We start from the raw sequence: 14,376 nt of genomic DNA on the forward strand, positions 1-14,376 counted from the left end.
TCACTGAGGTGAATAATTTTAAATAAATAACAGTAACTAAAATAAACTTTAAAACTGTATTCACTTCACTGAGGTAAATAATTTTAAATAAATAACAATAACTAAAATTCACTTTGAAACTGTATTCACTTCACTGAGGTGAATAATTTTAAATAAATAACAATAACTAAAATTCACTTTGAAACTGTATTCACTTCACTGAGGTGAATAATTTTAAATAAATAACAGTAACTAAAATTAACTTTAAAACTGTATTCACTTCACTGAGGTAAATAATTTTAAATAAATAACAATAACTAAAATTAACTTTAAAACTGTATTCACTTCACTGAGGTAAATAATTTTAAATAAATAACAATAACTAAAATTAACTTTTAAACTGTATTCACTTCACTGAGGTAAATAATTTTAAATAAATAACAATAACTAAAATTAACTTTAAAACTGTATTCACTTCACTAAGGTAAATAATTTTAAATAAATAACAATAACTAAAATTAACTTTAAAACTGTATTCACTTCACTGAGGTGAATAATTTTAAATAAATAACAATAACTAAAATTAACTTTAAAACTATATTCACTTCACTGAGGTGAATAATTTTAAGTAAATAACAATAACTAAAATTAACTATAAAACTGTATTCACTTCACTGAGGTGAATAACTTAAAATAAATAACAATAACTAAAATTAACTTTGAAACTGTATTCACATCACTGAGGTAAATAATTTTAAATTATTAACAATAACTAAAAATAATTTTGAAACTGTATTCACTTCACTGAGATAAATAATTTTAAATAAATAACAATAACTAAAATTAACTTTAAAACTGTATTCACTTCACTGAGGTAAATAATTTTGAATGAATAACAATAACTAAAATTAAATTTAAAATTGCATTAACTTCACTGAGGTGAATAATTTTAAATAAATAACAATAACTAAAATTAACTTTAAAACTGTATTCACTTCACTGAGGTAAATAATTTTAAATAAATAACAATAACTAAAATTAACTTTGAAACTGTATTCAATTCACTGAGGTAAATAATTTTAAATAAATAACAATAACTAAAATTAACTTTAAAACTGTATTCACTTCACTGAGGTGAATAAATTTAAATAAATAACAATAACTAAAATTAACTTTAAAACTGTATTCACTTCACTGAGGTAAATAATTTTAAATAAATAACAATAACTAAAATTAACTTTGAAACTGTATTCACTTGACTGAGGTGAATAATTTTAAATAAATAACAATAACTAAAATTAACTTGAAACTGTATTCACTTCACTGAGGTAAATAATTTTAAATAAATAACAATAACTAAAATTAACTTTAAAACTGTATTCACTTCACTGAGGTGAATAATTTTAAATGAATTACAATAACTAAAATTAAATTTAAAACTGCATTCACTTCACTGAGGTGAATAATTTTAAATAAATAACAATAACTAAAAATAATTTTGAAACTGTATTCACTTCACTGAGGTAAATAATTTAAATAAATAACAATAACTAAAATTAACTTGAAACTGTATTCACTTCTCTGAGGTGAATAATTTTAAATGAATAACAATAACTAAAATTAAATTTAAAACTGCATTCACTTCACTGAGGTGAATAATTTTAAATAAATAACAATAACTAAAATTAACTTTAAAACTGTATTCACTTCACTGAGGTAAATAATTTTAAATAATTAACAATAACTAAAAATAATTTTGAAACTGTATTCACTTCACTGAGGTAAATAATTTTAAATAAATAACAATAACTAAAATTAACTTTAAAACTGTATTCACTTCACTGAGGTGAATAATTTTAAATGAATAACAATAACTAAAATTAAATTTAAAACTGCATTCACTTCACTGAGGTGAATAATTTTAAATAAATAACAATAACTAAAATTAACTTTAAAACTGTATTCACTTCACTGAGGTAAATAATTTTAAATAAATAACAATAACTAAAATTAACTTTGAAACTGTATTCAATTCACTGAGGTAAATAATTTTAAATAAATAACAATAACTAAAATTAACTTTAAAACTGTATTCACTTCACTGAGGTGAATAAATTTAAATAAATAACAATAACTAAAATTAACTTTAAAACTGTATTCACTTCACTGAGGTGAATAATTTTAAATAAATAACAATAACTAAAATTAACATTGAAACTGTATTCACTTCACTGAGGTGAATAATTTTAAATAAATAACAATAACTAAAATTAACTTTGAAACTGTATTCACTTCACTGAGGTAAATAATTTTAAATAAATAAACTAAAATTAACTTTGAAACTGTATTCACTTCACTGAAGTAAATAATTTTAAATAAATAACAATAACTAAAATTAACTTTGAAACTGTATTCACTTCACTGAAGTAAATAATTTTAAATAAATAACAGTAACTAAAATTAACTTTGAAACTGCATTCACTTCACTGAGGTAAATAATTTTAAATAAATAACAGTAACTAAAAATAACTTTAAAACTGTTTTCACTTTACTGAGGTAAATAATTTTAAATGAATAACAATAACTAAAATTAACTTTTAAACTGTATTCACTTCACTGAGGTAAATAATTTTAAATAAATAACAGTAACTAAAATTCACTTTGAAACTGTATTCACTTCACTGAGGTGAATAATTTTAAATAAATAACAATAACTAAAATTAACTTTGAAACTGTATTCACTTCACTGAGGTAAATAATTTTAAATAAATAACAATAACTAAAATTAACTTTGAAACTATATTCACTTTATTGAGGTAAATATTTTTAAATAAATAAAAGTAACTAAACTTAACTTTGAAACTGTATTCACTTCACTGAGGTGGTAAAATTTTAAATAAATAACAATAACTAAAAATACTTTGAAACTGTATTCACTTCACTGAGGTAAATATTTTTAAATAAATAAAAATAACTAAAGTTAACTTTAAAACTGTATCCACTTCACTGAGGTAAATAATTTTAAATAAATAACAATAACTGAAATTAACTTTGATTCTGTATTCACTTCACTGAGGTAAATAATTTTAAATAAATAACAATAACTAAAATTAACTTTAAAACTGTATTCACTTCACTGAGGTAAATAATTTTAAATAAAAAACAATAACTAAAATTAACTTTAAAACTGTATTCACTTCACTGAGGTGAATAATTTTAAATAAATAACAATAACTAAAATTAACTTTGAAACTTTATTCACTTCACTGAGGTAAATGATTTTAAATAAATAACAAAAACTAAAATTAACTTTGAAACTGTATTCACTTCACTGAGGTGAATAATTTTAAATAAATAACAATAACTAAAATTAACTTTAAAACTGTATTCACTTCACTGAGGTAAATAATTTTAAATAAAAAACAATAACTAAAATTAACTTTAAAACTGTATTCACTTCACTGAGGTGAATAATTTTAAATAAATAACAATAACTAAAATTAACTTTGAAACTTTATTCACTTCACTGAGGTAAATGATTTTAAATAAATAACAATAACTAAAATTAACTTTGAAACTGTATTCACTTCACTGAGGTAAATGATTTTAAATAAATAACAATAACTAAAATTAACTTTGAAACTGTATTCACTTCACTGAGGTGAATAATTTTAAATAAATAACAGTAACTAAAATTAACTTTGAAACTTTATTCACTTCACTGAGGTAAATGATTTTAAATAAATAACAATAACTAAAATTAACTTTGAAACTGTATTCACTTCACTGAGGTAAATAATTTTAAATAAATAACAATAACTAAAATTAACTTTGAAACTGTATTCACTTCACTGAGGTAAATGATTTTAAATAAATAACAATGACTAAAATTAACTTTGAAACTGTATTCACTTCACTGAGGTAAATAATTTTAAATAAATAACAATAACTAAAATTAACTTTGAAACTGTATTCACTTCACTGAGGTGAATAATTTTAAATAAATAACAATAACTAAAATTAACTTTGAAACTTTATTCACTTCACTGAGGTGAATGATTTTAAATAAATAACAATAACTAAAATTAACTTTAAAACTGTATTCACTTCACTGAGGTAAATAATTTTAAATAAATAACAATAACTAAAATTAACTTTAAAACTGTATTCACTTCACTGAGGTGAATAATTTTAAATAAATAACAGTAACTAAAATTAACTTTGAAACTGTATTCACTTCATTGAGGTGAATAATTTTAAATAAATAACAATAACTAAAATTAACTTTGAAACTTTATTCACTTCACTGAGGTGAATGATTTTAAATAAATAACAATAACTAAAATTAACTTTAAAACTGTATTCACTTCATTGAGGTAAATAATTTTAAACAAATAATAATAACTAAAATTAACTTTAAAACTGTATTCACTTCACTGAGGTGAATAATTTTAAATAAATAACAGTAACTAAAATTAACTTTGAAACTGTATTCACTTCACTGAGGTAAATAATTTTAAATAAATAACAGTAACTAAAATTAACTTTGAAACTGTATTCACTTCATTGAGTTAAATAATTTTAAATAAATAACAATAACTAAAATTAACTTTGAAACTGTATTCACTTCACTGAGGTAAATAATTTTAAATAAATAACAATAACTAAAATTAACTTTGAAACTGTATTCACTTCACTGAGGTAAATAGTTTTAAATAAATAACAATAACTAAAATTAACTTTGAAACTGTATTCACTTCACTGAGGTGAATAAATTTAAATAAATAACAATAACTAAAATTAAATTTAAAACTGCATTCACTTCACTGAGGTAAATAATTTTAAATAAATAACAATAACTAAAATTAACTTTGAAACTTTATTCACTTCACTGAGGTAAATGATTTTAAATAAATAACAATAACTAAAATTAACTTTAAAACTGTATTCACTTCATTGAGGTAAATAATTTTAAACAAATAATAATAACTAAAATTAACTTTAAAACTGTATTCACTTCACTGAGGTGAATAATTTTAAATAAATAACAGTAACTAAAATTAACTTTGAAACTGTATTCACTTCATTGAGGTGAATAATTTTAAATAAATAACAATAACTAAAATTCACTTTGAAACTGTATTCACTTCACTGAGGTGAATAATTTTAAATAAATAACAGTAACTAAAATTAACTTTAAAACTGTATTCACTTCACTGAGGTAAATAATTTTAAATAAATAACAATAACTAAAATTCACTTTGAAACTGTATTCACTTCACTGAGGTGAATAATTTTAAATAAATAACAATAACTAAAATTAACTTTGAAACTTTAATCACTTCACTGAGGTAAATGATTTTAAATAAATAACAATAACTAAAATTAACTTTGAAACTGTATTCACTTCACTGAGGTAAATGATTTTAAATAAATAACAATAACTAAAATTAACTTTAAAACTGTATTCACTTCATTGAGGTAAATAATTTTAAACAAATAATAATAACTAAAATTAACTTTAAAACTGTATTCACTTCACTGAGGAGAATAATTTTAAATAAATAACAGTAACTAAAATTAACTTTGAAACTGTATTCACTTCACTGAGGTAAATAATTTTAAATAAATAACAATAACTAAAATTAACTTTGAAACTGTATTCACTTCACTGAGGTAAATGATTTTAAATAAATAACAATAACTAAAATTAACTTTGAAACTGTATTCACTTCACTGAGGTGAATAATTTTAAATAAATAACAATAACTAAAATTAACTTTGAAACTGTATTCACTTCACTGAGGTAAATAATTTTAAATAAATAACAGTAACTAAAATTAACTTTGAAACTTTATTCACTTCACTGAGGTAAATGATTTTAAATAAATAACAATAACTAAAATTAACTTTGAAACTGTATTCACTTCACTGAGGTGAATAATTTTAAATAAATAACAGTAACTAAAATTAACTTTGAAACTGTATTCACTTCACTGAGGTGAATAATTTTAAATAAATAACAGTAACTAAAATTAACTTTAAAACTGTATTCACTTCACTGAGGTAAATAATTTTAAATAAATAACAATAACTAAAATTCACTTTGAAACTGTATTCACTTCATTGAGGTAAATAATTTTAAACAAATAATAATAACTAAAATTAACTTTAAAACTTTATTCACTTCACTGAGGTGAATAATTTTAAATAAATAACAGTAACTAAAATTAACTTTGAAACTGTATTCACTTCATTGAGGTGAATAATTTTAAATAAATAACAATAACTAAAATTCACTTTGAAACTGTATTCACTTCACTGAGGTGAATAGTTTTAAATAAATAACAGTAACTAAAATTAACTTTAAAACTGTATTCACTTCACTGAGGTAAATAATTTTAAATAAATAACAATAACTAAAATTCACTTTGAAACTGTATTCACTTCACTGAGGTGAATAATTTTAAATAAATAACAATAACTAAAATTCACTTTGAAACTGTATTCACTTCACTGAGGTGAATAATTTTAAATAAATAACAGTAACTAAAATTAACTTTAAAACTGTATTCACTTCACTGAGGTAAATAATTTTTAATAAATAACAATAACTAAAATTCACTTTGAAACTTTATTCACTTCACTGAGGTGAATAATTTTAAATAAATAACAGTAACTAAAATTAACTTTAAAACTGTATTCACTTCACTGAGGTAAATAATTTTAAATAAATAACAATAACTAAAATTCACTTTGAAACTGTATTCACTTCACTGGAAGAATAATTTTAAATAAATAACAATAACTAAAATTCACTTTGAAACTGTATTCACTTCACTGAGGTAAATAATTTTAAATAAATAACAATAATTAAAATTAACTTCAAAGCTGTATTCACTTCACTGAGGTAAATAATTTTAAATAAATAACAATAACTAAAATTAACTTTGAAACTGTATTCACTTCACTGAGGTAAATAATTTTAAATAAATAACAGTAACTAAAATTAACTTTGAAACTGTATTCACTTCACTGAGGTGAATAATTTTAAATAAATAACAATAACTAAAATTAACTTTTAAACTGTATTCACTTCACGGAGGTGAATAATTTTAAATAAATAACAATAACTAAAATTCACTTTGAAACTGTATTCACTTCACTGAGGTGAATAATTTTAAATAAATAACAATAACTAAAATTCACTTTGAAACTGTATTCACTTCACTGAGGTAAATAATTTTAAATAAATAACAATGACTAAAATTAACTTTGCAACTGCATTCACTTCACTTAGGTGATAATTTTAAATAAATAACAATAACTAAAATTAACTTTGAAACTGTATTCACTTCACTGAGGTAAATAATTTTAAATAAATAACAATAACTAAAATTAACTTTGAAACTGTATTCACTTCACTGAGGTGAATAATTTTAAATAAATAACAATAACTGAAATTAACTTTGATTCTGTATTCACTTCACTGAGGTAAATAATTTTAAATAAATAACAATAACTAAAATTAACTTCAAAGCTGTATTCACTTCACTGAGGTAAACGATTTTAAATAAATATCAATAACTAAAATTAACTTTGAAACTGTATTCACTTCACTGAGGTAAATAATTTTAAATAAATAACAGTAACTAAAATTAACTTTGAAACTGTATTCACTTCACTGAGGTGAATAATTTTAAATAAATAACAATAACTAAAATTAACTTTTAAACTGTATTCACTTCACGGAGGTGAATAATTTTAAATAAATAACAATAACTAAAAATAACTTTGAAACTGTATTCACTTCACTGAGGTGAATAATTTTAAATAAATAACAATAACTAAAATTAACTTTGAAACTGTATTCACTTCACTGAGGTAAATAATTTTAAATAAATAACAATAACTAAAATTAACTTTGAAACTTTATTCACTTCACTGAGGTAAATGATTTTAAATAAATAACAATAACTAAAATTAACTTTAAAACTGTATTCACTTCACTGAGGTAAATAGTTTTAAACAAATAATAATAATTAAAATTAACTTTAAAACTGTATTCACTTCACTGAGGTGAATAATTTTAAATAAATAACAGTAACTAAAATTAACTTTGAAACTGTATTCACTTCATTGAGGTGAATAATTTTAAATAAATAACAATAACTAAAATTCACTTTGAAACTGTATTCACTTCACTGAGGTGAATAATTTTAAATAAATAACAGTAACTAAAATTAACTTTAAAACTGTATTCACTTCACTGAGGTAAATAATTTTAAATAAATAACAATAACTAAAATTCACTTTGAAACTGTATTCACTTCACTGAGGTGAATAATTTTAAATAAATAACAATAACTAAAATTCACTTTGAAACTGTATTCACTTCACTGAGGTGAATAATTTTAAATAAATAACAGTAACTAAAATTAACTTTAAAACTGTATTCACTTCACTGAGGTAAATAATTTTAAATAAATAACAATAACTAAAATTCACTTTGAAACTGTATTCACTTCACTGAGGTGAATAATTTTAAATAAATAACAATAACTAAAATTCACTTTGAAACTGTATTCACTTCACTGAGGTAAATAATTTTAAATAAATAACAATAATTAAAATTCACTTTGAAACTGTATTCACTTCACTGAGGTGAATAATTTTAAATAAATAACAATAACTAAAATTAACTTTGAAACTGTATTCACTTCACTGAGGTAAATAATTTTAAATAAATAACAATAACTAAAATTAACTTTGAAACTGTATTCACTTCACTGAGGTGATAATTTTAAATAAATAACAATAACTAAAATTAACTTTTTAACTGTATTCACTTGACTGAGGTGGGAAAATTGTGATGTAGCAGAAAGTATATAACTCTTATTATTAACTGTTTACATTTCACTGAAGTAAAGTTATTAACAAGACTTTAGATTAAATATGAATAACATAACTACAATAACTAGACATTTAGTAGCATATAAATGATGATAATAAATAACAGCATACATTTCACTTCGGTAAGGAAATAAATATTGGTTTTAGTATTAGCATAAAAATGACAAAGTTTAAATTGCTATCTGTATAATTTTCACTGAAGAAAGCCGTAATCAATATACTTTTTATTAAGCTTGATGTATTTAGTATGTTTTATCGTTTTAAAACATTTGAAGTCTTTAAGAATGCTTAGTTTGAAGTTTAAAAAATAAGTTTTATTTATAAATAATGTTTTATAATTTGACCATGTTCAGGAAGACGCTTGATAATTTAAGCCGAACACTTTGTTATTTCAAATAATATCTGAAGTGTAAAAAGTGATTTGTTTTTCTTATTTCGAGGACAGTCATCTTATGAGAATATTATGAGTAAAATAGAAACAAAATAAAAACTGTAATTGCTTATTTTATGTTTGATTTTTTGTAGTTTAAATTTAAAAATTAATATTCTCATAACTGTGGTATTTTTGCATCATCAATATATACTATTCAACATTCAATTTTCTACTGGACGGCCAGCCCATTTTGCCGGGTGTAAAGTAGAAACTAACAAAATAATCAGCTGTAACATGTATGACTTTTTATATATAAAATCTATACTTATATATTTTTTACCATAACTTCCATCCCTATTTACATTGTTCAATCCAAATCTTTCCTCCAGGACGGCCAGTCGATCTTGTCGGGGTGGGAGGACGGCAAGATCAGGTGCTTCACTCCGGAGACGGGCAAGGAGATGTACGTGATGAACAACTGCCACTGCGGAGGAGTGTCCTCCCTCGACGCCACCAACGACTGCATGAGGATCGTGTCGGGCGGTGGCGAGGGACAGGTTTCATTTAATATTTTTAAGTTTTATTGCATCACCAAAGTTTAAGGATTGATTGAATAATTAACTTTTAATTTTTATTATTTTTAAGCTTTATTTATTTATTGCATCACCAAAGTTTAAGGTTTGATTGAATAATTATAGGTGACGTGTGAAAGTAATTTACACTGTTTTTAATGTGTATTTGGCAAGAGTAAGGTTGGTGAAACTTTATTTTTGTTGTCAGTTTGTTTTTTTGATTTTGTGAATCTTTATACCTTATAGCCCAAATGTGCTACCAACAAAATTACCCAGCTAATTAAAAACTTACTGTAATAATTTATTTTGTTTCTAAACTGTTTTGTCGAGGGGCAGATTTCATTTTAATTTTTAAGTCATTAAATTAATTTGTACTGGTTTTAAGGTGTTTGTGTCAAATTTCTTATTGTTGTCATAATCTTTTTGATTTTTTTTTTCTGCTTTTTTTGTTGTAACTGCAAAGTGTTGGCAATTTGAATTGGTTTGATTTAAATTGAATTTTATGTGTGACATCATAAAAGTAGTTTATGCTGATTACAATGTATTTGTGGCGATAGCTAGGCTTGAGAAGTTTTAATTTTGTTGTCAATTAATGCAGTTTTTTATTATGAGGTTTTTCATCTTGTAGCCCAAATGTGCTACCAACTAAACTAAAAATGACCTAACTGCTTAAAAGTTTACTGGTTTTTAGTACAGGGTTGCCACTTTACCTGGAAACCTTGAAAAACCTGGAATTTGACAATTTAGGCTAAAATAACCTGGAAAAACCTGGAATTTGAGAAATTTTGAAAAAATCTGGAAAAACCTGGAATTTTGAACAAAAAACCTTGAAAAACCTGAAATTTTCAACAATTTTAACAATTTCAGTAGTAAAATTTAAATTTGACACAAAAAATCTATCATATAGATAAAAAAATTTTGTCATCATCAACAATTTTTTTATTTAAAAACATAACTAAAGTAACTTTTCAGTATCTTTTAAATGTTTTTATACTATTTAACACAGTTTCTTACATTAAACTTAACTTGAAGCTAAAAATAGACCCAAAATGTGTACTTTAAAAACCTGGAAAAATTTTTGAAAAAACGAGTGGTAACCCTCTTAGTAGTTATCTGTTAAATTAACTATTAAAAAAACCACTTTGTTTGTTACATCTTTTTTATATTAAAAGTTTTTTTTTTACTCTGTTAAAATGTGTACTTTAGATCAAAAATTCTCTTAATAGTTTGAGTCAAAATAGAAAGTACTATCTCAAATATTTAATGCTTAATTAAATAGTTGTGTTTCATAACTTTTCCACAACTGCTGACATTTTTGTAGTTTTATGTTATATAAATATGTAAAATGTTCTCCTAAAGTATATAAAAAAACTTAAAGTCCAGAAAACAACTTTACATATTTGTTGAAGCCGTAAAGTAACCTTAATAAAGCAATAATAGAAACTCAAGTAAAAATAATTTTTACAATTTTTTGGTTATTAAGGTTAGAACTATTTAAAAGTTTTTCTGTTATCCAGGTTCGAGTTTGGGATCTCACTTATCAGCCGATGACTCAGAAGTTTGTAGCTTCAATGAAAGAACATATCACCAGAGTCAACGACGTCAAAGTTTGTTTTTAGTATTTCAAAACATTTTATTTTGCAATAAAGGTATATCTACAGGGTTCCCACTTCCCTATAAATTTGCAATATTCAGAAAGTTCCCTAGAAATCCCTAGAAAGAATTGAAAAATAAAAAAAATCTCTAGAAATTAAATGTTTTACTCGGTGATTGAAGTTTGAAAGCAAAAACAGCGACACCGCGTGGTGAAAAAACACGCGGTGTCGCTGATTTTTCAAAATTTTCAAAATCTCAGTACAAACTGTGACTCTATGGCGCCACCTATAGGATTTTTTTAAATTAAACCCTTATCTAAAGTTTGCTTATTTATTTAAAAATAGAGCTCAAAATCCCACGAACTTTCATAAATTTCTTATTAAGACTGTGCTTATAAACGGTTAATGACACATTTAATTTTATATACTTTAAAAATATGTTTGTAACGTTTAAAATTCATTGTTTTTTTTTGATTTTCCCTATAAATTTGCTTTATTTTAATGGATATGCCTATAATTTTTTTTAACTTTAGTACCCTGTACCTACCACATTAGATGTTAGTGATAAAAAATGTTATAGTTTATTGATATGCAGCTTTTATTTATTTTTAACTTATTTATTTCTACTCTTAATCAATGCAAAGTTTCCAAATACTAATTTTAGTACAAGGCTAGATTTACAATTATAATTTTTTAAGATCTTTTAAGGTGTAAAAAAGTATAAAAACTTAATTGGATACTCTCCCATAACAAAATTAACACAACTTAAGGTTTTCACATGATAAAAAGAAATAAAACAAACAAATTATAAAACAAAAGTAAATACAATTATGTATTTGTATATAAGAAAAGTAAAGACATTTTATTTAACAGCTGCACGCGAACAACAAAGAGGTGGTTTCCGCATCCGAGGACGGAACGTGCATCATTTGGGATCTGATCTCTTTCAGGAGGAAACAGATGGTTCTGAGCAACACCCAGTTCAAATGCGTCGCCTATCATCCCGTGTTGCCACAAGTGTGTTTATAAGAAATATTACGATATAAATACTAGTTGATTGTATTGTAAAATATATCAAAATTCAAACAGTAGTATTAGATGTTGTTTTTTTTTTTTTGAGTGTTTTTATTTTACAACTTAGCATGTTTTATCACAACTTTATTTGATTTTTATTACCGAAATTTCCCAAGTATAGTAGTTAAGTTTAAACCTGTGCAGCCAAAAGTGCTAAGTTGTTTTACGTAAGATTTTTTTAATTATGAGGTTTAAAGTATTTTTGTTGCTTAAGTATAAAAACAATTTAAACATTAGGGCCAACATTATCTTGTACTACCACATTGTGTTTGGTTTATAAGTTTAAGTGTTTAAAGTACTAGAGAGTACTTTACGACACTTATTAAATATAAATGTTTCCAAACTTGTAGATAAAATTGTAAACTTGTTTTCTGAAAATCATACGAAACATAGTAATATTTTGTAAGACGTTTATTAAATAAAATTAAAGAAACGTCATATAGTTCCCAAACATTCTATTTTTTTTCTGCTACCCATAACATAACTTATAAGTACCCTAATGAATGATTAAATAAGTTATAGACATACCAACTTCCATATAAATACACATTGTATATTTCTAAAATCTATAAGTGAAGTTCTTAACCAAATATTTTATTTTTCACAACAGATAGTGACTTCTGGAACGGACAGGAAGATCTGCTACTGGGAGACACTAGATGGCGTTCAGATCAGGGAGCTGGAGGGATCAAAGTCGGGATCCGTCAACGATCTGGACATAACTTCGAGCGGAAAGGTCATGATCACTGGCGGAGAGGACAGACTACTCAAAGTTTGTGAACTTTTTGTAAACTGTTTGTAATTGGTTTTAAAAAAAATCAAAATTGATTCAATAAGTTTTATTTTCAGAGAAAAAGGTAAACTTTTAGTATTTTTATATTTTTTGAAAACTTCAAATAGCTTGTTTATAATATGTGCTAAAGTTTAAGTATTAACAAGTCTCAAAAATAAAATTATTGGAACGAAGTTTATAAAATAGTTTCTTTTTGATTACTAATTATTTTGCAATATCTTTACATTTAAGTCTATTAACTTTTATTTTTAAAATAATTTAAACTTTTCTTGTGTTTTTCAACAATTGAATAAACAACAGTTGTGGAACTACGCGGACGGGGTAGTAAGCCACGTGGGAATCGGTCACAGCGGTAAGATTAGGGCTTGCAAGATCTGCCCCAACCTAAACTACATCGTGTCCGTTTCGCAAGATGGCGCTGTTCTCGTGTGGCAGTTCCCCAGAAAAACCGAAGATCTGCCCTAAAAATTATATATTTTTTTATATTATTAAATTACTAAAATTTTTGCACCTTTTGCAATATTCAGCACTGTAAATTATTTTTCCTCAAGTTTTACTGTGAAATTGTTTGCATTAAATTTAATTAAATACATTATTTAATGTGTACTGTGATTTCATCCGATCTGTTTTTATCTAAATTTATCTCAAAAATCTTTTTTATTATTAAAAAAAAATATTCAATTTTCGGCTTTTATTCTTTTCTTTATTAAAACTTTTAACTGATTGAGTTTTTCTGTTTATGTTTCAAACTTTGTAGAGTAACTAAACTTGTTCGTGATAAATTTTATTGGTAATATATTCGAAAAAGTTTCAAAGTATTTCAAAGCTAGTTAAAAAATGTAGTATGTTATATGTGTATAGAAAATACTTTAAATCACGAAATACTTAAAAAATAATTAGAACAGCTTTTGTACTAAAAAGCAAGCACTTGAGTTGTTATAGAAATATTATAATGATAAATTTAGTTTAAAAAATAAGCTACAACTTCAAGTGTAGTTTTTTTACAACTTTCATTTAAAAAAAGATGTGAGGTTGATATTAAAAACTAAAGTTTTCTTAAAATCCTGAAAAGTTTTT

At 23.5% G+C, this 14,376-nt stretch overlaps 1 protein-coding gene across 1 annotated transcript in view; it reads left to right on the top strand.

The window, feature by feature from the left end:
- LOC145842042 (cilia- and flagella-associated protein 52-like) overlaps positions 1 to 13,916 on the top strand; it is a 64,398-nt gene extending 50,482 nt beyond the window's left edge. The window contains exons 8-12 of the mRNA XM_082949399.1: positions 9,655 to 9,822; positions 11,355 to 11,444; positions 12,306 to 12,449; positions 13,117 to 13,278; positions 13,600 to 13,916. Coding sequence (XP_082805525.1) covers positions 9,655 to 9,822; positions 11,355 to 11,444; positions 12,306 to 12,449; positions 13,117 to 13,278; positions 13,600 to 13,764 — 729 coding nt within the window. The 3' untranslated portion in view covers positions 13,765 to 13,916. The remainder of the gene's footprint in view (positions 1 to 9,654; positions 9,823 to 11,354; positions 11,445 to 12,305; positions 12,450 to 13,116; positions 13,279 to 13,599) is intronic.
- Positions 13,917 to 14,376: the final 460 nt, after the last annotated feature.

This window comes from Thalia democratica, chromosome 8 (assembly GCF_965202585.1).
Source record: "Thalia democratica chromosome 8, ktThaDemo2.hap1.1, whole genome shotgun sequence".
Classification (NCBI taxonomy): Eukaryota; Metazoa; Chordata; class Thaliacea; order Salpida; family Salpidae; genus Thalia; species Thalia democratica.